This window comes from Acomys russatus, chromosome 6, assembly GCF_903995435.1.
Source record: "Acomys russatus chromosome 6, mAcoRus1.1, whole genome shotgun sequence".
NCBI classification, from domain to species: Eukaryota; Metazoa; Chordata; class Mammalia; order Rodentia; family Muridae; genus Acomys; species Acomys russatus.
This window is the reverse complement of record NC_067142.1, coordinates 62,318,444-62,344,378: the sequence shown is the minus strand read 5'-3', so window position 1 is coordinate 62,344,378 and position 25,935 is coordinate 62,318,444. Positions and strand designations below refer to the sequence as shown.

The 25,935-nt window shown below is 39.4% G+C and overlaps 1 protein-coding gene across 1 annotated transcript; it reads left to right on the top strand.

Moving 5' to 3' along the window:
• The first annotated feature begins 1,403 nt into the window (after nt 1-1,403).
• Mael (maelstrom spermatogenic transposon silencer) lies at nt 1,404-25,090 on the top strand. Its single transcript, XM_051148257.1, has 12 exons — nt 1,404-1,587; nt 1,774-1,866; nt 3,613-3,712; nt 4,995-5,150; nt 6,355-6,396; nt 10,765-10,889; nt 11,628-11,682; nt 11,790-11,931; nt 21,362-21,424; nt 22,289-22,421; nt 24,235-24,310; nt 24,801-25,090. Exons 1-12 carry the CDS (start codon nt 1,456-1,458, stop codon nt 24,986-24,988), a joined length of 1,305 nt encoding a protein of 434 aa, XP_051004214.1. The 5' UTR covers nt 1,404-1,455; the 3' UTR covers nt 24,989-25,090.
• Nucleotides 25,091-25,935: the final 845 nt, after the last annotated feature.

Genomic DNA, 25,935 nt, shown 5'->3' with positions numbered 1-25,935 from the left:
ACAACACTGCCAGTTTCTCACCAGTCAGAAATCTTGGGACAAGGTCCTGCCCATGTAAACAAAGCACATTCTTTCAGGATGCCAATCATTCAGATGTTCCTCTGATCCCTAAAAGCTGCAAAACAAACAAACAAACAAAAACACATACACACACAAACAAAAAACAAAACAAAACAATTCTATATTTACTGAGAAAGCACAACTTTTTTTTAAGTGTCAGCAAGAAGAGTCTGTGCTGTAAGCATTAGGCTGGTTCAGTACCTGAAAAACCTAGCAACACTATTAGCAAACAATTAAAAATGTGGTTATGAAGATAGAATTTTTTATATTAATTTTCAAGTGCATAAAAAAAACATTCTACACATCCACAAAGTTAGTAAACTAAAAAAGGAAAAAAAAATTTCGTTGGGGAATACAATGAGAAAACCCAAGTGAATCAAGCACTATTTGAACCAGTATGAGAACTCAATATTACTAAGTACATAGGCTCAATCTGGAGTCAGCCGTAATTAGGTAGCTTATGAAAAAAGCACTTTACAGTAACTCCAAAAATGTCACCTGCTAGTGCAACTGACCGCCAAAACTATCCAGACCTTATGAGAAAGCCTATAAAACTTTATTCGAGGACGTTATTTAAAATATCAGCCTCTTGTGTTTTCTTATGACTAATTGTAAACTGCACTTTAAAAATTGGGGGAGGGGGGGCTGGAGAGATGGCTCAGAGGTTAAGGGTACTGCCTGTGCTTCCAGAGGTCCTGAGTTCAATTCCCAGCAACCACATGGTGGCTCACAACCATCTATAATGCGATCTGATGCATACCGTATACATAATAAATAAGTCTTTTTTTAAAAATTGGGGGAAGGAGTTGAGAACTTAGCTTGGTGGTAGAGGCCTTGCCTAGCACATTGAAGGCTCTAATTCAATCCTCAGCTCCCCAAATGCTAATAAGTAACAAAAGTTTTAAACTACGTTGGGTTTATTATTGTTGTCTTGGAAACACCCTACTGTCCCCACCTTTTCCATCTCAGTGCTTTGCACACGCTTGCTATTTCCAGCTGCGAAACACCCGGGAACTGAAAACACCTTCGGGTCCTCTTCCTACTAACTGGGCGTACTACGCAACAATAAACAGAAAAAAGCACCAGGCCTTCCACGTGACAATCCCCACCTACCAGGCATTCCAGCCAGCCAATCCCGGCGCTCCCCACCTACGCCTCGCTCCTCCCCCTCCCCGCCCGCTCCGCCTCCTGCACGAGGTGGAATCTTCCAGTTTCAGGCTGTTTTTTTTTCCCCTCCTCTAACGGGGGCCAATGCGACTGCGCGCTGCGCCCTGATTGGCCAAGCACACGGCTGATGCGCGCGCAGCTACCCGGCTCAGTTACTAAGGGCGGGAGCCCGGCGAGGGCGCCGGCTGCTTGCTGTGTCTCTGGAGGGCGTCGAGGCCCTACGACGCCATGCCCAACCGCAGAGCCAGCCGCAATGCCTACTATTTCTTTGTGCAGGAGAAGATTCCCGAACTGCGCCGGCGAGGCCTGCCGGTGGCCCGTGTGGCAGACGCCATCCCTTACTGCTCGGCCGACTGGGCGGTGAGGCTGCGGGCAGTTGGGAAGCAGGGAGGGCGCGGTGGGGACGCGGCCTACAGCGTCTGTGGAGGGGGGCGGGGGGGACTCCGCCCTAACCTTGGGCCGGACCAACCGACAGAACCTTCCAGAACCAGGGCGTGGAACGGACGCCTCACCACCTCCCTCTCTTGTCTCCCTCTTCTCCCAAAGCTCCTGAGAGAAGATGAGAAGGAGAAATATTCAGAAATGGCTCGAGAATGGAGAGCCGCCCAGGGAAAGGATTCTGGGCCTTCAGAGAAGCAGGTAAGGGTAGCGCCCCCCCCCCCCCACCGCCTGTGGGTTCCCAGCCAAGGTGGAGCCCGAGGCACCCTCGGGAAGCTTCCAGGTAGCGCAGAGACCCCAAGGGGACAGGAAGGCTGGTGGTCAGGGCTCACGCTAAATGGCCTCCCAGAGTCCCTTTCAACTCTTAACGGTTAGGCGCCTTAAAAAAAAAAAAAAAAAAAAAAAAAAAAAAAAAAAACCCTTTAAATATCAGAGTAAGATGTGAATGAAAACCTGAGTTAAAATTTGCAGAGCGTACAGGCAACGAAGTTAGGCAAATTCCCACGTGATAGGATAGTAAAGTACTAAATAGAAATTGTTTTTCTGTTCATTATTGTTCAGAAAGGTAATTACTGAAGTTTTCCTTATCCCTTATGTTTTATTATTTGTACATATTGGAACTTCATTCTTAAATTAGTGACATTGGACTGAAAGTCAAAAGTCGGGAATTTTTTTTTTTTTTTTTTTTTTTTTAATATGGTTGGTTGGGGCTGGAGAGATGGTTCAGCGGTTAAGAGCGGTTAAGACCTCTTCCAGAGGTCCTGAGTTCAATCTCCAGCAACCACATGGTGGCTCTATCATGTGATCCGATGCCCTATTCTGGCCTGCAGGTGTACATGCAGGCAGAGCGTTGTATACATAATAATAAATACATCTTTTAAAAAAGAAATACGGTAGATTTATGTTTGAAGTTGATGACTTGATTCAGGTGGACTTAAGAGGATTTGTGCTGTGAGCTTTGTTTTTTCTTGTCATTGTAATTTCTTATAAAACATTTCTCAAGGGGCTGGCAATGGGTCATTGGTTAAGGACCCACTTTAAAGTCGGTGCACCCACATGGTGGCTCACAACCATCTGTAACTCCAGTTGCAGGGGATTTTGATGCCCTCATCTGGCCTCCACTGGTGCTGCACTCACTCATGTGACGCACATACATGCAGGAAAACACCTGTCTGTACATATTTTTCTATACAAATGTCTCCTCAGACTTAAATATATTGTGACACAGGACTCCCTAGGCTTTGCCCAGTGTTTGCTTGTGAGTCCCAGCATCTGTCCATTTGCCTACATCAGTGCCTATTTGTTTGAAACAACAAATCTTCATGGTTTGAGTTGAAAAATAAAAATAAAAAATAATAAATAAATAAATATATTGTGACAGTTGGAGACACAATTTGTTCTAGTTTTTACTTTTAAGTGAAAACCACAAACAATATTACGGGGTTTGTGGTTTTGTTGTTTTCTTTCAAAAATATTTTGACCACCAGCCTGGTGTTTGACGGTGACTTAGTGAGACGAGATGGTCAGTAGTGAGCAAATGTCCTCCAGCTGGCGTCTGTTTACCACTCACCTTCCTGCTCATACCACTTACAGATTTGCTGTTGACTGCTTTTAGCTGCTGATATCACTGAAGATAAATTTGTCTACATTGGTCTTGAGGGAACGCTGACTCAGTCCACTGGCTATTTTGTGGTTACTTTGTTGTATTTAAATATGGGAAGTAAAGTATTCAGTAATAGCTCTGTTTAAAAGTGTTTGATTGGAGCCGGGTGTGGTGGTGCACACATTTAATCCCAGCACTCGGGAGACAGAGGCAGATGGATTTCTGTGAGTTCGAGGCCATCCTAGTCTACAAAGCTTCTAGGACAGCCAAGGCTACACAGAGAAACCCTGTCTCAAAAAAAACCAAAAAAATAAATGTTTGATTGGTGACTCTCTTACTTTCAGAAACTCATATCTACACCACTGAGAAGACCAGGCACGCTTGTACCAAAACCAAGCATTTCTCCCCCTGATATGTCAAACTTGTCTATAAAAAGTGATCAAGGTAGAGTATTCCTAAAACATTGTACTCAGATTTGAATGACATATTGAGCAAGTTTTAAAAAGGTTTCTGTATGGTGTGGGAAGATAGCAGTGAAGTGTTTGCCATGCAGCAGTGAAGACCAGCACTCATATAAACAGTGAAGGTGGTGGTGCTGGTTTATAATCCCTGCTGGGGAGGGCTAGCCTGATTAGCAAGCCTCAAGTCTCGTCTCTCATAGACATAGACAGCTCCTAAGGAATGTCACTAAAGCGTGGCCTCACTCCAGGGCACGCCCATTCATGTGCGCCCCACGCCCAAAGTGTAGTTTGTTCATTTTGATCTTACATTTCAAAATAATTGGCTATAAGGGTTTAAACACTAATACACCAATGTAATGCTGGATTAACTAATTTGAATTTGTTGAAATAATATTGGAAAGGTTTTTGTAACAAAAATCTTTTTTGGTTTCTACCACTTCATACATCATTAAGCATAATTAGACTTCTTTGTACCTATCACACTTAGGTTATAGATGTAGACCTATTTATTACTCAGCCTAGGAAGAGAGTAGACTTTAAATTTTGGACTACAAAAATAAGTAGAATAGATTGATAGATATGTTAATGAGCTTGATTTAATCATTCTACAATTTATAAATATTGAAACCCTATGGTAACCCATAAAGATGTGTTGTTATTATTTTCCAATTAAGAATTTGAATTAAAAAAAAAGAATTTGAATTCTGGGATGGGCAGGCATGAAGTATGAATCATTGCACTGCCCTCAAAGAGAACATGGCTAATAAAGGGCCTTTCCTGTTCCTTCCAGCTGGTTTTATTGTGCTCTGCCTTTGTTTAACACAGACTTTTAACATTGGTCTTAAGTAGCCAGTAGCCAGTACTAGTCCTGCATATTTCCCTTATATTATAGGTGGTCTTCTGTATATTAACAGAAAGTACAAAAGCAAAGAACTAAAAGTTCTATAGCTACAGTTCTATTTCATTTGTTCTGTTGGACTTTATTTCCCAAACCTATTTGCTGCATATGTCACAATGTCAGTCATTGCTGAAATCCAATGCTACTCTATTGCTGAATTATGTAGAGGCTGTTGCAGGACTGAATAATTTTGTTACTTTATGTAAAGAATGGTTGCTACTTAAAATTCTTGATAAATGTGATTATAAAACTTTTACTTATCTGGCATAATTCAGTTTTATCTTTTGTAATTCACTAATGTACAAAAACACATTCCTGTACAAAAAATGGTTTTAACAGTCTTGGGGTTTTTTGTTTTGTTTTTCAGCTCTCCTTGGAGGCATTTTTTATTTTCTGAACATTTTTAGTCATGGTGAGCTACCTCCTCATTGTGAACAGCGCTTCCTCCCTTGTGAAATTGGCTGTGTTAAATACTCCCTCCAGGAAGGTATTATGGCAGATTTCCACAGCTTTATCCATCCAGGTAAGTAGCCAGTATTAGATAGATCCTAAAGTGTATAGTTTTTAAAAACCAGCTCTATTTAGTAGTAGTAGTTTTCTTAAAAGCTGAAGTAATGGCTGAGTTCTTAAAGAGTACATAGAATTCTTAAGTACCCAACAGTCAGGAACTAGGTGTTGACGTGGCTGGTTGATTGACGCAGTTCCCTTAAGTGAACATTAGAAGTCAGAGGATAGAATACCAAATACATCTTGGGATATTTCTGCTTTATGCCTTTCTTTTCTTTCACTGTCCCATCCTTCACTGCAGTAGTCTTTAGTTTGAATCTGATACTGCTTTGTAACCACCAGTTAGCTCATTCATAAAGTTTATGTAGTAACTATTGAAGCAGTGTGGAGGTAACCCAGTACTCTAAACATTGTTAGCCATCTCCTTTCTACTATTCTACCCCCTACTAAAAGCAAAACATTCACCCAGGGGAGACTCAAGCCTTTGACCTCAGCACTCACGCAGGAGGGTGACTAAGGCAAGCGGATCCATGCTATAAGTGACTCCCTGTCTCTATAAACAAATGAAAGACAAGATAGTTACAAAAACACAGGTCTGTTCCATTCCCAGCATGACCGAGAACAGTTAAGTGAACCACCAGATCCTTTAAGTCAGGGGGGGAAATGCATCAAGAGAAGACTTGAAAATTGATTTGGATTTGGACTGAGTTGATTTAAGATTGATCTTCTCTGTGGACAACAGAGCTAATAATGCTTATGCTACTTAGCACAACTTACATAGTTTTTAGGTTTTCTGTGGGGGGGATATGTATTACGAAACACTGAAAAGATAAAATTTCAAGATTTTCTTCATTCTTTAATGAAAATCTTGTATATGCTTGCAGTATCACAGGCTCTACCACCTCAAAGCCTTCATGGACCCCTAGTTATAGAAGCTCTTTGGAGTGAATTTTCTTTCCCTATTAAGGAACAATTTGCTGTGAAAAGTGGTTTGGAAAATACATAAATATTATTTTTAGTTACCATATTGTCAAACAGCCACCACCACTAAGACAAAAGGAAACAAAACAAAAACAAGAAAGGACACTAGGAAGTTTTAATTTTGTATTTTAACATAAAATAACCTGTGTTGACACTTGGTCATCATGCAAAGTATTACTATAGCACACGTAAGTGAACATCCAGATCTCTGCTTCTCAGCAAAACACTTTGTATTGTAGGCGAAATTCCACGAGGATTTCGATTCCATTGCCAGGCTGCAAGTAAGTATAAAGGAATTGGGATAAGAGGGACTGAGTGTGTGCAGCCCTGTTAAGACTTACTTCTTTAACTTAGAAAGTGTAAACTGCGGGGGGTGGTACGGGGAACAATCCTTAAAACCTTTAACCTGCACACACGCACACTCCTGGTATTGGGGACTGAACTGGTGCCTCACACATGATAGGCGATCACTGCCACAGAGCTCGGCCCCCCACCAAAAACTTGTAAAACCTTTACTGACATGTGTGTATGTATGTATGAGCTCTCTTTTTTCCAAAGCAATATGATTTTATTTTCCTATTGCTACATATCCATGGGTTTTCAAGGTTAGCTGTTGGTATAATGGCCATGCTCTTAGGAAAGTCATGAAAAGTTTCAGGTGATCCAGACATAGACCCACTTATGAGCAGTGTCTATTTTAAAACATTTTTCTTAGAATTTATGCTTTAAAAATAATACAGTTCAGAGTTCTGTTTTGAGGTTTGGGTAAGGAAATTAGGCTTTTAAGTATTTTTGCAACCAAAAAGTTTGACTGATTAACTTACCTAAAATTGGAGGACAACTCATAGAAACAAGGGTTTAAGCACTTTACTGCTTGATTAAAATGAAAATTATGGCATTATTACATTAAACTGAGATTAATTCAATATGTTGTTTAAGGGACCATTTAATTCCTGCCTGTATAGTTTAACTTTATAATATAGCCAACTAACCTGTAGAAGTATTAGAAATGTTTGTTAAGCCTACTTTAACAAGCACATTATAACTTTTATAATCTAGTTGTGTGTGTGTGTGTGTGTGCGCACGCGCACCATACACATGTGCAGATCAGAGGACAACTTTGGGGAGTCAGTTGTTGCCTTCCACCTTGTTAGGCATGTTTTCTCGTTCTGCCATTGTGAAGCAGGCCAGCTGGATCTTGAGCTTCTGGCAGATTCTGTTGCTTCTGTCCCCCATCTTGAAGTAGGTGTACTAAGATAACAGATGCCCACTGCCACATCCAGCTTTTTCGTTGTTGTTGTTAAATGATGTTGATTTTAGGGATTGAAGTCAGATGCCATGACTACAAGGCAAATGCTTTTACCTACCTGTTGACCTGTCTCTGGCTCTGTAATGCTGTTATTTTTAATACGAAAATTTGGTACTTCTCCTTTATATTTTGAATTTGTCTGGTGTGTGTGTGTGTGTGTGTGTGTGTGTGTGTGTGTGTGTGTGTGTGTGTGTGTGTGTAATGTGGATATGTTGTTGCCCAGGAACCAAATTGTATGTAGACTGTAGACTAAGGAGTTTAAGAGATTTGTTTTTTAATGTGTGTAGGTGTTTTGCCTTGCATGAGTATCTGCACATCATGTGTGTGCCTGGTGCTCTCAGAAACCAGAAGAGCCTATCCTTCCAGAACCCCTGGGACGAGAGTTATGAGCCTCCATGTGAGTGCTGGGAATTGAACCCTGGTCTTCTAAAAGAGCAGCCATTAATGGCTAGGCTCACAACCAAAAGTATACCAGATTTTTCTTTTTTTAAGTTGTACCTCATATGTTTTTAAATAGTAAAAGAAGTTTATAATACAGAAAGATGTTTTATAATCTTCCTCACAAGTTACATTATTTGAGGTCATTGTGCTACTAAATAGATGGTAGTTAAAAACAAGTGGAGGAGCTGGACATACAGACAAACACATAGACACAAATAAAAATGTCTTCTTTAAAAATTCATAAATTATTAAATGATTATTAATATTTAATATTGAATTACTGTTTTAGTAAAAATCAGTGGTTACTCCTTAACCAGCTTTATACCCAAATAACCACACAGAGAGACCAGAATTTATTTAATTAGCCTATAGCACAATGTTGCGCAGTAATTACTTCGTCTTAAACCTCCATGCTAGTATAGTTTCTTCCCATTCAGATTTCCCACATTATACTTGCTTTATTTTCATCTCCTAGACTTGGTTCATTTCTCTTGGTGTTTCCTGGTCTTCTCCTCATGGCTCCACCCTCTCCTTCCTCCTCTTCCTCCTCCCTTCACTGGGTCAGGGTGTCCCACCCTATTCTCTGTTATTGCTCAACATTGGCTAGTTGGTTTTATTGGCAAGACAGAGAACAAATGGTGACATGTTTACACAAACTTGAAACAGGAGATACTTAGAATAAACATCAGAATCCAGTGTCCCCAGATAGTGGGGTAGAGAAATCAGCATTTGAAAGAACAAGAGTAAACTGTACACAGTCCACAAGAACATTATGTCAACAATAAATGGAGCCAGGTACGGTAGCTCATGCTTGTAATTCAAGAGCGTGAAAGACTTAAGGCAGGAAGGTCTCCCACAGTGTGAAGCAAGCATGGGCTACAGAGAATTCATTATCAACCCGTGCCTAGTTTCTGATTTAATTTTCATGTTTTAACTTGAAAACATTTCAGTTGGTTCATCATTTGAATTAATGCATCGCCTTCCTGCACTGTGTCAACTCATTCATTGAGAGTATCAGTGGCTTACCTTTGCTGTTTTGATAATGGTAAAAAAACCTTTAAATATTTAATTGCATGTTTTTGCAGTACTGCCACATTAAACAAGTTAACAGAAGGTATACTCCTTTCTTCAAAGCTGTCTCTATCTTATCTATATCTTACTAAAAGCCAAAACTTTTTTTTCATGCTGAGGATCAAATCCAGGCAGGTCTTTGTTCAGCTAGGCAAAGGCACTACTACTGAGCTGAGTCCACAGCTGGGAATGACTTCTTAATTTATTATCCCAGCTAATTGAAACAGCACAGTTTCTCATTCAGACAAACTTAAAATGTTTGGAGCTTGCCAATTTAAGTGTGTTTTAAGTTGCCAATTAAATAACCCTGGGAAATGTGCCAATTAAGTAAGATAAATGACGGTTAGAGTGACAGCTGTGTTGACAGAGTACCTAAAAATGCCTGTGCTAATGTAATTGTTCTGATTTGGAGAAGACCTACCAAGCTAAATTTACATACTGATGTGCTCTGTTCAAGTAGTAGCCAGGGAACAGTGCTCATAGATTTCTCAGGGCTAGCAAGATGGCTCGGTGGGTAAGAGTGCTTGCTGCCAAAGCTGATGGTCTGAGTTTGATCCCTAGGAACCCACATGTACCTCCTTCCCAAATAAATACTTTTCAAAGACGTTGTGTAAGTGAAGTCAGGTGACTGCTTCATGGGCATTACAGTTTATCATGTTAGAGCACTAAAGAATTTCAGGATTGAAAGGCATTTTAATATGGAGTCCAGTGGCACACTTAATTTCCTCACAAAGAGGTGCTTCAGGTTCTGTCTGAGCTTGGGACTAAGAGGGCTTGATTTTCTTCCCTCACTTGAGGCAGAAGAGCTTGACTTGTTCATTTCACTGGTTAATGATTTTTATTTAGAGAAGTTCTACTTTTAAAACAGCAAAGCTCTGAATCCTTATTACAGCTTTCTATATGAAAGGTCCATCAGCTTTTCAAATGCATCTTCAGCCAAAAACTCTGACCTACAGTGTAGAATATTAATGAACTGCAGTGTACCCACCAGTCAGCTGAAAACAGAACATCACCAGTACCATTGGCAGTCCCTTACCCCCTCCCCCGCCACCCCACCGTGGCCAGGTCTTTATAAGAGAAGTGTTCTGAATTTTGTTAGAATTTTTTTAATGAAAAAAGCAGAGGCTAGAAAAACTGCTCACTGGTTAAAGTGCTTATGACACAAGTGTGACGGCTGGAGTTTAGATCCCCAGAAGCTACCTAAGTGCCTAGTGCCTGTCTGTATTCCAGCCTCAGGCAGAGACCACGGAGCCCCAGAGACTAGCCATATCAGCAAGTTTGGGGTTTGCTTGAAAGATCCTGCCTCAGGCATTAAGGTGGAAGAGATAAGTATGATTCTTGATAGGCTCTCCACATGCACACACATGCTTTTGCAGCCCCTGTTCAGACAAACATCCAGATATACATGTATGTGTACACACACACACACACGCATGCACAAAAAATTTTTAAAATATAACTGCTATGAAATCCTCTAGCCTTCTTTTAACAAAACATTTTTGAAAAACATGATGGGAATAGTGCAAACACTGTAGACTTGATAAGAATCACGGGTTCAAGTAATGACTCCATTGTTGATTAACTGTTAACTTAGTCTCGGGGAGTCTCTGTGGTCTCTTGTTAATTTATGTATGTGCTTCCCACCCTCTAGAGTAACCATAGGATTTTGGTTTAAAGTGTGTAAAGTATCTGATGAGAACTAGGCTTGGCACAGTGCTTCCGTGTGAGCCACCCACTGCTGTCCTCCTGTATTCCTCCTGTCCCACACTTAGCTGGTAATAACTTGTCTTGCTCAGTGGTTGAATTTCCACCTCTTTATTTCCCTCAGGTGATTCTAGTCACAAGATTCCTATTTCAAACTTTGAATTCGGGCATGACCAAGCAACTGTGTTACAAAACCTTTATAAATTTATTCATCCAAACCCAGGGAACTGGCCACCTATTTACTGCAAGGTAATATCCAGTAAGACATTCTTTTAAGATTTCTCATTTAAACACCAGAAGACTTGAAAAATACTAAAAGAATTTCAATTTTTTGTTAGTTGTGTATTTTAAAACAACATTCTGAACTGATTTTTGTTTAGCTAGTATAGCCTTTAAGTTCTTAATTTTGGAGGCTACAAAAGCTGAAAATAGTATTTTTTTTTCCAAAGCCCTTTTTAAATACCTGCAATATCATTTTAGTCCAACAAATGGATTCTTGTGTAGATACAAAATTACATGCTACATAAGATTACTTTCTGTTGAAAGCTGGTTTTGTTACATTCTCTTACCCATTGTTTTGTGATATTTAGAAGTTTTTTTTTTGTTTTTTGTTTTTGTTTTTAATCTAAATCCTGTAGGATAGTAGTCAAGAACTGGGCCTCAAACTTGTTTAAGTTGCATTACCATGACCAGATCACATGATCTGAACATTGACTTCTCCCTTGGTCTACCCTGTCTCACTTGCCTTTCATAAACTACATATATATACATATATATACACACACACATACACGTATATATGTATATAGAGAGAGAGAGAAGAGAAAGAGAATGTTAATAATAGCAGTAGTGTTTTTCTAATGTATGCTTTTTTTTTAATAGTTTTCAGTTAGTGTCTCTCCTATATACACCAATTTAAAAGGACACTGTTAATTAAAATAATTCAAAATAGGTGAAAAATAACAAGTAGTGATTTTCCTTCCACAGTCTGATGATAGAGCCAGAGTCAACTGGTGTTTAAAGCGCATGGAGCGGGCGTCAGGTGAGTAGAACCTGTGTCACAGCGAGAAGTGCAGTGTACACTTTGTCTTGATATGTGCTCTGAATGCTCAGATTCACTCACTGTGTTTTTCTATTCACTAATTGAAGAAATCAGGCAAGATCTGGAACTTCTCACTGTAGAGGACCTTGTAGTGGGAATCTACCAGCAGAAATTCCTCAAGGAGCCCTCTAAGACCTGGGTTCGAAGCCTCCTAGATGTGGCCATGTGGGACTATTCTAGCAACACAAGGTATTGAGAATGGTTTTGTAATTCATTGATGTTGATACCTTTTCTAAACTACGTTCTGAGGAAATAAGCTTGGACTAGGTTTTAGGCTTTGTGTTTTGTTTATTTATTTGCCTTTTGTGGAGTACTTTTCAGTTATACCTTGTAAATGTCTAAAACTATTTTTTTGTATGTATGAGTGTTTGCCTGTGTGTACATCACAGGAGTTCCTAGTAATCCTGGAGGCCTGGAGAAGGTATTAGATCCTCTGTTGCTGGGAACCAAACCCAGGGCCTCTACAGGGGCTCTTCACCACTGAGTCAGCTCTGCAGCCTGGGAAAACTTACTTTTAGATGCCATTTTTAATATTTTTTTAGCATACAGTAATTAATGGAAATATATATACTAAAAAATCCCTGCCAAATAAACTGACTAATCTTTATCAGTTAGAATTTCTTTACTGTTTCTAGATTAAGATTTTATTTTTATTAAATTGCTTTCATCATATATAATTTATGCAAAGCAATACATAGTGAATTAAGTTGGCAAAAATATTTATTTTTTGTTTTGAAATAATTATAGATTTACTGAAAAGTTAAAAGGTTAGTATAAAATAAACAGTACTTTCTTGGTTTCCTTAATTAACATTAACACATTTCATTATAAAGTGTCTCTAAATATACTTTTTCTATTTCACTTGAGAGTAAACTAGTCACCATGCTTCTTTGTTTCCAGGTATGCCAATATTTCCTAAGAATAGTATTTTTCTTACAGTAGTATAATTACTAACGTGAGAATATTGCCATGATACACAGTACTATTTTCTAAGCTGAAGTTCATAGGTTGCCAGTTCTTCCATAGTGTCTTTTATACAGAAAACAGTATCTAGAGTCTAGTCCTGAGTCACATTGCATATCTCTTGCAAGTATTTTGGTGTAACCTTTACTGAGCATGTGTGTGGCTAGGGTTGACCTGGAACTGATGATCCCACTGCTTCAGGCTCCTAAGTGCTGCTGTTACAGGCATGAACCACCACTCCTGCAGACTTTAGTCTCTTATGATCTTGAAGAGTGAAGTCCAATTAGTTTATCAAGTGTTTCTCAGTTTGAGTCGGTTTATATTTCCTGATGACTAAGTTAAGATTATACATTTTAGGAGGAATACCACAAAACAAAACAAAAAAGTGCTATGTCTTTCAGTATTTCACACTTGAAAGCATGGTTTGTCAGTTTGCCCCATTCCTGATATTGAGAATTTAGACACTTGTCTAAGGTAGATCTGTTGAGTCACCTTTGAACTGTTACTTTAGTGTACCTACCTCATAATGACATGTAGGTCAGCAGTGGAGTGCTGCCTAGATAACAGAAGGCCCTGGGTTCAGTCTCCAAAAAATAAAAAAATAAAGTGTTTTTGCAGAGAGATGTAATTCCTTAAAGTGTCAAGTTCCAGTTCTGGCATCCAGTGATGATTTAATGGGAAGGGTTCCTGCCATGCTGTGTAGTCATGGTTTTCTATTGTTCCTTGCCATTTATTAGCTAGCATTCTACAATAAAGTTCTTTTCTCCTTCATATTTTTCACGTATTTATGTGAGTATAGACTTGAATTCATGTGTCATTCAGGGAATTATATTGTTATTGGAACTTACTTTTAAGCTCTAAAATCATGTGGCCTGTAGAAGTTCCTGTGATTTCTGTATCCTTCTCACAGCACCTGATCTGAGTGCCTTTTGCTTTCTGGTACATTCCAGCTTTATCTTTAATTGCTTCACTCCACCCTGGGATGCAGTTTCTCTAATAGGCTCTGTTCTTTCCAATGGCAGATGGTGCTGACTGTGAGAAATCTGCTCAATGTGTGTCTTACTATGTGAACAGTCTTGGTATGCACAGAATGGAGTCAGTGTTGGTAGAACCATAACATTTCAGGACTCCTGTCCTTCATGGTCTGAGGGATAGAATCACAGGAATTTTCTCAGAAGTGACTTGGCTTAGTTTTTGAGGTCTATTATTGCTGTGTTGTGGGTGGGGGGCAGTTTCTTTGTAAATTTTCTTCTATGGAACCTGGTTTAATTAAGCTCCATAATTTTAGTGGAGTAAATTTGGTAATTGGTATATTTCTGGGAAGCTATACATAGTAAAATAGATTTTTTTAAGTGTTTAGATACCTGCAAGGGAGGAAGCCTCAACATTTCAGTTTCTAAAATTGCAGTGTTTTGCTACATCCTATAGATTCTGAAATGTCATTTTGAGCAAAACCGTTTATTTCATTCTCTGATAACTCTAATAAATGTATGGCTTTTAAATTAGCATATTAAAGGCTTCCTTGTATGTTAATTTTCATAAGTTATAGGTCTTTGAATTAAGACCAAACTATGTTGATTGCTATTTCAAAACTTAGGTTAATGGGTTTTTTGATAACTTAGTATATAACAAATTTATGTCCTGTGAGCACATGAGAATATTCTGTTCCCTTTGTTTGGAGATTGGAGGATTTGAATTTATCCATAAGATCTGTCTACACTGATTGTTGGCTACTCAGTTTTCTGTTATATAATTAACACTCAAGATAATTAGCCTATATAGAGAAAGGGATGGTGTTTTGATTTTGGAGGCTTCAACTCTGTGATCAGTTGGCCCCTTTGCTTTTGTGGCTGTGTCCGGGCAGTGCCTTGCAGTAGGGAGTGTTATGTGGTTTAAAAACAAACAAACAAACCTGCCTTAACTCACTGGGAAGTTAAAGAGGAGGGGACAGGGGCTGGTGTTGAACAGTTGTCTTAACAGACACACCCTAGGCTCAACTACCTGAAGGCCTCTAACCTCACCTCCCTCCTTTTTACATAAGGTCTCACTGTGTAAACCAGACTGTCCTGGAAATCACTGTGTCAAGCACACTAGTCTCAAACTTAAGAGATCTGCCTGCTTCTGCCTCTGAGTGCAGGAATTACAGGTGTGAGCCACCACACCCTACACCCTGTTTCCAGTATAAATCTATCATCTTCCAGGAACATTAAGCTGAGGACTGTTGACACGTGGGCCTTGGCAGGAACATGTACACTACAGTGATTATTTGTGTTGGCTCACTATGAGTCTTGAGCTCAGGATGATTCTGCCTCACCCTCCCATACTCCTTGGGAATAGAGGCATGTGTTTGCATGCCTGCAAATTTTCCTACTCTCAGTTAACTCTTCGTCCACTTTATATAGCACCCATTGAGAATGTGTTTTACTATGTTTCCATACCTCTTCCCATACTCTGTAATTTTCAGCTGTTTGCTCTTAAAAGGTGTCTATACATGAAAAAGTTTGGTGAATCTTGGTGTATAATAGGTTGAAGAGAGACTTACAAGGTATCTCCTAGTTTTTGCATGATTAAGATTGCCATAGTCATACTTTGTGTCTGTGAATTCCTGAAACATACAACTCCATTGTGTTGCGTATTCCTTTTGCAAAGCTTACCATTTTCTTAGCTTTAACTGTGTGGCCTTTTAGTCTAGAGACTTTAAAGACTTCACTGTTTGCCCTCCATCCTGTTAGTAGCTCCTTTCAGTTTGTTGAGCTACATTTTACAAGGTGCCCGATAAACCATTTCAGGATGAAAAATTAGCATCTGTCTCTAGAGATTTTTTTCTGGGGTAGAAATTTTTCTTCCATGCTTAATTTCTTTTAAGGAAATCTATAATATATGCTACTATATTATCTTTCACTGTGGTTATTTTCTCTGCTTACTCTTTAATCATTTACTTTGATGGCAGTCTCCTGGTTTCCTTAGCCTCTCTTTCAAAATGAATCTGTGTTTCTTTGGGAATTTTATAATCTACTTATGATTTTCTTCTGTTTTGATTTCTTAGTCTAGTCAGTTCGATTTCTCATCTTTAAAATTGTCCTTAGTTCTAAATTTTTCTTCAGAGTGTGTTTCTATGTCCTCACATGTTTGTGTGAGAACATTTAATTCTGTATTGACTCTTGTGTTAGAATTTCCCATGGATTTTTGGAAGTTACAGGTGTTTTGATACTTATTGTATGTTCTAATAGCTTTCTGTGTATGAGGCCTGCTGTTTCCTTTGTCTCTTGGGTGATGATTTTGATAGATTTGCAAGTTCAGTTCAAGGGCTCCCTCTTCTGTTAGTGTAGCAACCAGTGTACAGGTTCACTAACATGACAGATGGAAGGTAGCCGATTTTCCATTTTGTTTGGTCCTAAAGGATGTTAAGTTTATTCCTTTGGCTCCTCATCACTATCACCCAGTAGCTAAAGGGCTCTTCTGCTACCACCCCTATACAGATGATTTCTTTCTGTTTGTTTTTCCCACGCAGGGTCTCTCTGTGTACCCTTGGCATGCTGGACTTGTTTTGTAGACCAGGCTGGCCTCAAACACACAGAAATTTGCCTCCCTCTGCCTCCCTGATTGCACAGGGGCTTTATTACAGGCAAGGGTTTTCTCTCATAAGTCTGTAGTTCAGTTTTTACCTGGAGTGCTTGTCCTCTTTGTGAGGATGATTTAAATTTAGTCTCAGGTGCTTCTGTTCCCTTTTTCTCTCTTCCATACAGTTTTTTTTTTTTTTTTTTTTCCCTGAGCTCCACAATGAAGACATAGACTTGGAATGAGAGACCGAGAAATTTCTCCGTTGCAGTGTAATTGGGTTTAGTGTTCTGTCCTCTATACTGTCAGTGTAGAATCTTCTCTACTGTTTTTTGTTGTCATTGTTGATCTTTAAGGTGTGTAAGACTCAAGGCAGTTACTTCAGTTACTGGCCAAAGTATTTCTGAAACTGCATTCAGAAGTATTTGCTGTCTATATTTATATTCAGCATTATCCTTTGTGCCACTGATATTGATAAAAACATTTTTATTTAAAAAGATTACCAATGTTGTCTGGGATTTTCTTCCCAAACAACTGACCTTTGGTGCATGTTTCTGTGCTGGCCTTTTCTTCACCTTACCGGAAGAGATCAATACAATATTTTCTAAAATGTTTAAATATTGGCCAAAGTGTTGAAAGACTGCAACCATAGTTACAAAATACAAAGTAAAAAATTTAAACCCACTATGTAAGCTTAGGTCAGGTAATTATTTCCATACACTTTAATGGCAACTGTATATTATCTTTCTGTGTGAGATGAAGTCCATGGGTGTTTAAATTAGGAGAAATACAATGTAAAGTAAGTAAATACAGGCTCAACAAGACTAAGGTAGTTTTACTATAGGACCTTTCTGTAGGCCTGTGCTACAGGGTTGGTTCAGAGAGACTGATGGCATAGTACTGCAGCCGGCTTAGTGAGGAAGTACTGGGACCACATGCCTCTATCTTTCATGGGGCACTTCAAAAGTAGGAAGAGATTTCGAGGGAGTTCAGGGTTAATAAACTATAGAAACTAATTAGAAAGTGGTCATATAGGTCAGTATGACTCGTTTTTAAACATACTTAAGTACCTACTAAAAGACTTAGTAGTAAAGTTGTAACGATCATACTATTTTAGAGGCTCAGATATTAAATTTTAATAACAGTCCTTTTCTAGTGTTTCTTGTCAGGTTGTCTGTGGGTTAACTTAGAGTCTTTGATCTGCTAACTAAAGCAGTATAGACATTATCTAATCAGCAAACACTGACCCAGGCATAGTGGCACACACCTTTAACCCCAGCACTCAGAGGCAGAGGCAGGAGGAGTGTTCTAAGCACAAGGCTATCCTGATCTACATAGGGAGTTTCAGGCCAGCCAGGGCCCGGTCAAAGCAAAACAAAAATTACTGCACATCTTTTCTGTGTGCCAGGCACTTATGCTGAAGGCACATAGCAAAAATTAATGTGCCCCTGCCTCATGAAGCTAACATAGGAAAGATACATGCAGTACATATTGAAGAAAATTAACATTTTAGTTTGTAGTAAGTGCTGAAGTAATCAAGAAGTGTGTGGAAGGGGAGACTATAAAAATGAATGGTCACACTCAGAGGAAGGATAGCAGGCCACCAAGAAGAGACTTGATACCCTATGAGCATATACAGGGGGAGGAGGACCCCCCTCAGTCACAGTCGTAGAGGAGGGGAGTAGGGGGAAAATGGGAGGGAAGGAGAAATGGGAGGATACAAGAGATGGGATAACAATTGAGATGTAATATGAATAAATTAATAAAATATTTTTTAAATGAATGGTCAAAGAGACTAATTGTAATATGAAAGCTAAGAACTGAAGCAGAAGTAAAATAAGATTAAGAAAGCCTTGTTAGGAATAGTAATTTTACCAAGTAGGAAAGAAAATGTATTAGGTTTCTTAAAGCTCTCTGAGGTTTTTTTTTTTTTTTCAGCTGTGTTGAGAGGAGATAAGAAAGGAGGTGTGGAGCCTATGATGATTGGGTGAACTGGCAACAAATGAGAGACTAGGGTGGTGACAGCAGAGACAGAGGAGTAGGTGGTTTTAGGTTGGTTAAAAAAAAAAAAAAAATAAGTAGACCTTGCTTGAGGACTGCAGCTGGGGAGAAAGAATAGAAACATAATGACAAAGAATGAAGAATTGAGTTATAGAACATTCTGAGAGTCTAATGAGCCCAGTGTGTAGATGAGATCACTTACAGAGGCTGAACAAGAAGGCTCAATGCAGAGCCCTCATTAGTAGGCTGTGTCATTACTATAAGAAAGCTTGGGCAAAGAGAGCTGTGGCTTTGGATCTGTCCACACTCTGGCCTGTAGTTGCTATGTTACACAAATTATAGTCATTGTCAGTGTCCATGATGAAGCCTGGTAGGGTGAGGAGTGAAGCCATGTCCTGTGTAGTTACCTCACAGTTCATGATCAATTTTCTGGGTTAGGGCGGTTTCTTTGCCCTTGTTCTTTGGGATACATTCTTCAGGACTGTAAATTCTTTCTGTGGCATTTTTCTTGTTGCAGGCTTCCTTTGAATTCCTGGTTCTCCTTGGTTATCTTTATATTTAGAAATGAGGCTTCAAAACCAAGTAGGCAGGAACTATCTGCTAGTTGAGCTTTGCTGCAGGGGAACCATCAAAGGAGCTTGGTAAGTTGGAGGCAGAATCCTCAAGTCAAGAGCAGTCAGCTCATTCCCTTGCATGGTGTTACAGAGATCAACAGCTCTTCGAACAGAAATTCAGCCCCATATAACCTGCATCAGCCCTTTCTTAACTTATTATTTGCCTGTGTGCATATAGGATGTGGATGGGCCATGTGTGGAGATAAGAGAACAGTGGGAGTACCTTCTTTTTTCCCACTTCGGGGTCCAGAGATGGAGCTTAGGTTGTCACATGTACATGGGAAATGTTTCATCCCCTGTCTGCTCTTTGGTGTGGGCATGTCCTTGAGTCTAGCACCTATCTAAAGTTGTGATAGTTGGATCATTAGGTAGATCTTTTTCTTTCATGCCTGTTCTGTGAGCCACAAAAGCAGTGACTTAAGTCGTCATTCCTTCATTTATTCCTACAATGTTGTTGTCTTTTGTAGAGAATTTAATTATTTGACTGTGGTTTTTCAAAAGACTTTGGGGACAAGAAATAAATATGTGTATTTAATTCTCCATCTTGACCAAAGCCTTGGCAATAGAACTATTAAGAGGTGAGGTTTTATATTGTGACATCACTTTAGAATTTCCTACATAGTTCAATTAAATGGGCTTTTTATATTTAAAAGATATGAGCAGATCTTGTATAATACAAGAGCAGGTTGAGAATGTGGGGAAGATAGACACAATGGTGCTTACCTTAGTCTCCTGTCCAGTAACACGAGTAAGATGTGTGAAGGTACTAGACCACATAAGGTGACTTCTGAGAAGCCTGAAAAAGGTTTCAAAGAGCAATGTGTGATCAGATTAGAGACAAATAACATCAAATTACTTTACTGTGATGGCTTTAAAACCAAGAAATTCTTTATGAGGTAAATATTTTGTCTATCTTTTAGATAGAATTTTTATGAGCAGTGATGTGGGCTGACTAGAGTACGTTTTCAATAGAAGTCTCAGTAGTGATTTGGGGATGAGGGAGTACATGGACTATAAGAGAAGCCAGTGAGTCTGACTAGAACAGCGGTAGGATGACACAAATTCTAATGGTAGTTTTCCTTGGAAGGAAGAATCTAATTTGAAATAGGGGAAGAAGCAATCACCAGGACTTTTTGAAATAAAAAGGAGTGTAAATAGCTTTGTACTGTAAATATGTGGGGGGGGGGCCAGCATCAGTACTTGATATGTAAATTGACTCCAGAGTACAGAGGGGATAGAAGGTGGTGCATACTGCTTTTCCAAAGGACCAGAGTTCAGGTCCCAGAGCTCATGTTGAATGGCTCACACCTGCTTGTAACTACAGTTCCAGCAAGTCTGACCCCTCTGGGCTTCATAGGCATCTACACTCTGTTACATAGGTAATAAACATTTTTTTAAATACACAAACCAGGTCTGATTTTTGGCAGGTTTATAGAAGGCACTTTTTTTTTTTAACTAGGAAAAGACTCAAATTTTTAGGAGGATTGTTATGGTTAATGGAATAAGATTAATAAGTGAGTAAAAACAAATTAAACAGTACCACTTTGAATGGGGTACCATAGATTTAGAAGCATTTTAGGCAAGCTTTGTATTGTTAGTAATGCTGTGCTGTGTCCTAGTAGATGGTTCTTAGTAGGAAATGTAAGTATGTTGTTCCTGTATTTGTGACTCTGGGTTGAATCATTTGTCTGACTTCAGTCATCTCCTTAACCTTCCTCTTATTCAAACATCACTTTCTCAGTGGTACCATTGCTGGCTGTTCCCTCCAAACTGTTGATACTGCTTCATAGTTGATGTCATCATTTTTGGAACATTTCTCTAAGTATGTCTGTATGTCTTTTGATCTGTCTTTCCCACTACAAAGAAAGTGTTCTGGGATTATTTCATTCAGTACTCTGTCCTTAATGCCTAGGTCAATGTCTGGCAAAGTGTGTGCAGTCCGTATTTTGTGACTGAGTATATGTTAACTTTAGTTACTCCTGTGCCTCTACAACTCTCATTTTAAGGTGAATTTAATTGGATAGTTGTGTGTAGTTTCAACATTAAGAATTTTCTCTGGAGAAGGTAACATGCACCTCTTACTTTAAAATCTGTATTAAATTAGTCTTTGAGGACCAGTAAGATACCTGAGTAGGTAAGGGTGCTTGTCCATCAGTTTGATCCTGGAAACCCACAGAGCCGAGAGAGAGAACCAGCTCTGCAAGTTTCCCTCTGCCACATGAGCATACTCAGTATTAAATAAGCACAATAATAAGTAAGTGTAAAAGATGTACAAAGTTTTGACTGATAGTATCAGTTTTTATTAAATGATCTCAGCTCAGGAGAGTTGGAAATCCAGCATTTAAAACCCCTAAACAGTTAATTTAGTTTAGCTACTGCAGTTAGCACACTTTTCCTCCTCATGCTGGGGATGCACCCAAGACTTACCACAAATTCCATCCTCAACCACTTGTTAGTACATTAACGTTGTCTTTCTTGTACAGGTGCAAGTGGCATGAAGAAAATGATATTCTCTTCTGTGCTTTAGCTGTTTGCAAGAAAATCGCGTAAGTGTGCTGTGCTCTGCAGGTTGTGCTCGCTATGACTGTCAGCTGGGGCAAATGTCTGTTCATCTTCCTTACTGAAGTTCGGTGAAAACAAAGGGTTTTTTTCCTTTATGTTACTTGTACTGTTCTATCCACATCACTACTTACTGAACAATTTGGGTGAATCTTCAGAAGCATTTATTGAGGTTTTTCCTTGTTCCCTGCTGGCATTAAGGATATCACTTTCTTGTAATCATGCCCTAAAATTGTAAACCACTGTTCTTATTATGGAGTGAAAGCACCTACAACCCTGCTGTAGTTAGCTTTCTGCTGCTGTGACAAGCACCATGACCAAAGGCAACTTAAGGGAAGACACTTCTAGGTCACACTTGAGGGACGTCAGGGCAAGAACTCAAGCAGAAACAGGAGCCATGGAGGAATGCTGCTTGCGGGCTCACCCCACACTCAGGTTTAACTAGTTTCTGGCAGCCTGGGCTTGGTGCTGCCAGTGGTAGGCTGGCCTTCAGGGTTGATTAACAACACAGACCTGTAACTGGGTGACTTCCTGACCTAGGCTTTCTTCTCAGCAACACCTTTCCATGCAGACGCTTAAACACTGGAGAATCCTACTCACCTTAACCCTCATCCCCACCCCCTGTAGCAAACCCGAAACGTTATCTAGTGATGAGGAGGTGGCTTAACCAGCAGTAACACTCATGGCTGGAATGCTGCTGCTGTTCCTGCCTCCTCTTCTCTGAACCTCTAGATTTTCTCCAAATTAGAATAATATCTTTGAGGTGCTTTCTTTGGTGGAATTTTTAACGTGAAGGCTTTTAGAGTGAACCACATAAAGTTGCTCTAGCAAAATCTCTTCTTTTTTTAAAGGTACTGCATCAGTAACTCTCTTGCCACTCTGTTTGGAATCCAGCTCACTGGAGCTCATGTCCCACTACAAGACTATGAGGCCAGCAATAGTGTGACACCCAAAATGGTTGTATTGGATGCAGGGCGTTACCAGGTAAGAAAACCTCTGTTGTCAGCAGAACCTTGGATGTATCTAACCTCTTTGAGGGAAAATGTTTCCTTTCTGCTTCTGGTTTGATTCTAAGCAATTTCTCTTTCTGCGTTTTCAAATGTAGATGTATTTTCCTATCTTATTTGGAGTTAGTGTTTTTGGGTTTCTTTTTTGTTTGTGTTTGTGTCTTTATTACGCTTCTACACTTCCTCCTTCTTCCTAAAATCCCTAAGCTTTTAAACTCATGCCATCCAGGCAACAGTACCTGGCAACTCAGCTGGGGAGTCGAGAGTCACTTTAGTTGGGCCTCCTCACTAGAGTGGCACTGAACCAAGGGAACAAGCATTTTTCTAATTGAAAAAAAAAAATTTTTTTTTTCACTTTCCTACTAAGTAATCCACCTCCCTGCTCTTTTTTTTTTCTTACTCTCCTGTCCCCCATACCTCTTTTCTAAGACTTTCACAATCTTCCTTAGCAACCCCATATGAGCAGTTCTATGGCCTCTGCTTTGACATGTACAGTTCACTTAGATCTCCACTGTCTTATGCTCCCTTATAGAGCTGCTTCCTTGAACAGCCCAGGGCACCATATGCATGCGTAAATGTGGGGCCTCTTGTTCATGTTTTCTTTGTGCCACCTCTTCCCTCACCCCTTACTGCCTTCCCCCAACTTACAGTTTTTAGTCTGTCTTCTCTACTGCCTTGTCTAAACTCCATTGATCCTCTTGTCTTAATCAGACTTGGTTAACAGACTAAACCTAAGTAAGTCTAAATCTTCACCTAATATGTTCTTTATATTTGCAAATTGAAATGAATTTAGAATGAAACTACTATGTCTCTAGGTATGACTAAGCCCAGCCACTCTGGAGGCCAGGGCCAAAAAGATCACAAGCCTGGGCTGCATAGCAAGTGTGAGGGTAGCCTAGGTGTCAAATAAAATAAGGGATAAGATGTATTTGTGTGATATGTACAAGTCCCTGGGTTTACTCAGTGAGCGCATGCACACACGCACACACACACACACACACACACGGGGTGGGGCGGCGCTTCCATACCACCATAATAACTAATCGTACTAAACTTATTTTATGTTCAGCTTCATCAATTCATGGGCATTGCCTGGAAGTTCCCATTTCTCTGGTCTTAGTTTCTCTCTGTTTCTATCACCTTTCCCACCCTTGCTGTAGCCAATATTGATGGTTCTACTCCATGAAAACAGAAGCAATCGCAGAAAGATTTTCTATACTCCTGCCAACTCACTCATCAACTTCTACTTCATTCTCTACTTTTACTGATGTTAATGAACAAGTATTGCCAATTCCTGTCTGAAATTTATGTATTAGGGTTTGTTTTTTCCCCAACCAAAGACATGGCTGCAGTGATTTTACTTTCTCAGGGCTCTCTCTATTCTGAGTCATTCTTTTTAATCTCCCCCTTTTTCCCCACCTCGGTGTCTGATGGTCTGTCTAGGAGTGCATGCCATGGTGTACTTGTGGAGGTCAGAGAACTTGCAGGAGTTGGTTTTCCCCTTCTACCATGTAGGTTCCAGGGATCAAGCTCAGGGCATCAAGCTTGGCACAAGCACTTTTGCCAATTTTTGCCAGTCTTGTTCTTACCAAAATAAGTATGTCATAATCTAACCTTTTTAAAACAAACAAGCAAACACTTCAACCTGTGACTCTGAAGTCTCAGTCTATCTCATCTCCTCTCTTACAGAAAAAATAGCTAAACACTGGAAAATATTTAATATTAGGAATTGAAATAGGCCATTTAATAATTGATAACACTTTTCCTGGCATTTCCCTGTTCCTTTACAGAAACTAAGAGTTGAGAGTCCAGGATTCTGTCATTTCAACTCTTATAATCAGGAACAAAGATCAAACACAGCTACTGGTGAGCACCTTCATTTTTATAAGAATGGGGTTACACTTTAAACCTTACAGAGATCCCAGGGTGTTTCTGGGTGGCCATGAGGATGAAAGGAGCCTATTGAATTGAGAGTCTTGTTTGAAGAGTTTGAATGTGTGTGTCTTTGTCACTAGGGGAATGTAACATTCCTCAGACTTGTGCAGGATATTTCTAAGAAACCCTGTTTGTCTTGTAGTAACTATAGTTTGAAAGTTTCAGTGTGATATATGATGTCATGACATGAGAATTTTCAAAAGCCATTTACATGAAATTTCCATTGGTACCTCAAGAACTTCAGTTGGGGTTTCTTGCCCTAAAAAACAAAAGGAAGCATTTTTCTTCATGCACTTGCCATCTGCTCATGATTTTTTAACTGTGGCTTTGAGTCCTGCAGTAGAATGAGGTTAACTGATGTGCCTCCATAGAATACAGATGTAAAACTGCTGTTTGTTTTCCTGTCTTCTTAATACCCTAGGTTATTGCCCATCTGGGGTCAAAGTGTCAGGCCCCAACAGTAGTGTCCGAGGAAGAGGGATTACCCGCTTACTGGAGAGCATCTCCAGCTCCTCCCACAACATCCACAGATTCTCCAACTGCGAGCCTTCACTCTCACCTTACATGCCCCAAGAAGATGGGTACAAGTCTTTCTCCTCCTTCTCTTAATGATGACACTTTTTGCAGTTCTGGAAAAGTAACAAGCCGAACTTCCCTTCTGACTACACCCATTCAACAGACCACATCAACAGTAAATGTCACTCCTAAAAACTACTTTATTTGTAAGGAAACTATTTCATAGATTAAAAGTAATTGTGGTTGGAGAAGATCTTGGCATTCTTGGTTGTTTGTGGTTTGTTTTCTTCAAAGATGTACACTTCCTGGTGGTATGATGGATATGTCCTGGCAATTTTGAAGCATTTAAAAATACTTTATCATTCTATTCTCCTGACAGTAAAGATATTAAGTATCTGTTACAAAAGATATTAAAATAGCATTAACTTAATTATTCCCATTATGAAATGAAAACCTTATAGTGAGAGCTATGGCTGTTTGCATTGCAAATAACTGAGAAAATTAGCCTTTAACAGAAATAATGATTTGTTTTTTTTGAGTAGTCTTTGAAGTAATGTCTTTAGCAAAAGAAACGAGTTAAACAGGATAAAAGATCAAATGAGAGATGAAAGAGCTTATATCCTTTGCTCCCACTCAAGTGTATACATACAAATAATCATAGGCCTCGGAGATTTGTTTTCATAGAATAGTTTGGTCTTTCAGAAAAAGTAAAAAAACAAAACAAAACAAAAAACAAAAACCCTCAAATGATATCATTAATATAATTCAAGTTCTTTTTCCTCTTCAAACACATCTTTGGGCATTGAACTAAAAGTATTGATTTCCTTTAAGAAAATGAAGTATCAGCTTGATTTGGTATCTGGTCAAGGGGTCTCTGCTCCTCTGACTCCTACAGTGGCCATAACCAAGGAAAATGACTGCTGTAAGGTCACACACAGTGACTATTGTGGTGAGACAGGTGTCCTGGAACTTATGTGGCCCATACTGGCCTCAAACTCACATCCCTGCTTTGCCTCCTGAACACAGAAATTTGAAGCATG

What these genes read in the sequence shown, in the direction of transcription:
- Mael (XM_051148257.1), top strand. Translation starts at nt 1,456, where the DNA reads ATGCCCAACCGCAGAGCCAGCCGCAATGCCTACTATTTCTTTGTGCAG. An exon ending in ACTGCTCGGCCGACTGGGCG is followed by an intron (nt 1,588 to 1,773) that starts GTGAGGCTGCGG and finishes CTTCTCCCAAAG; the next exon opens with CTCCTGAGAGAAGATGAGAA. An exon ending in CCACAGCTTTATCCATCCAG is followed by an intron (nt 5,151 to 6,354) that starts GTAAGTAGCCAG and finishes TTTGTATTGTAG; the next exon opens with GCGAAATTCCACGAGGATTT.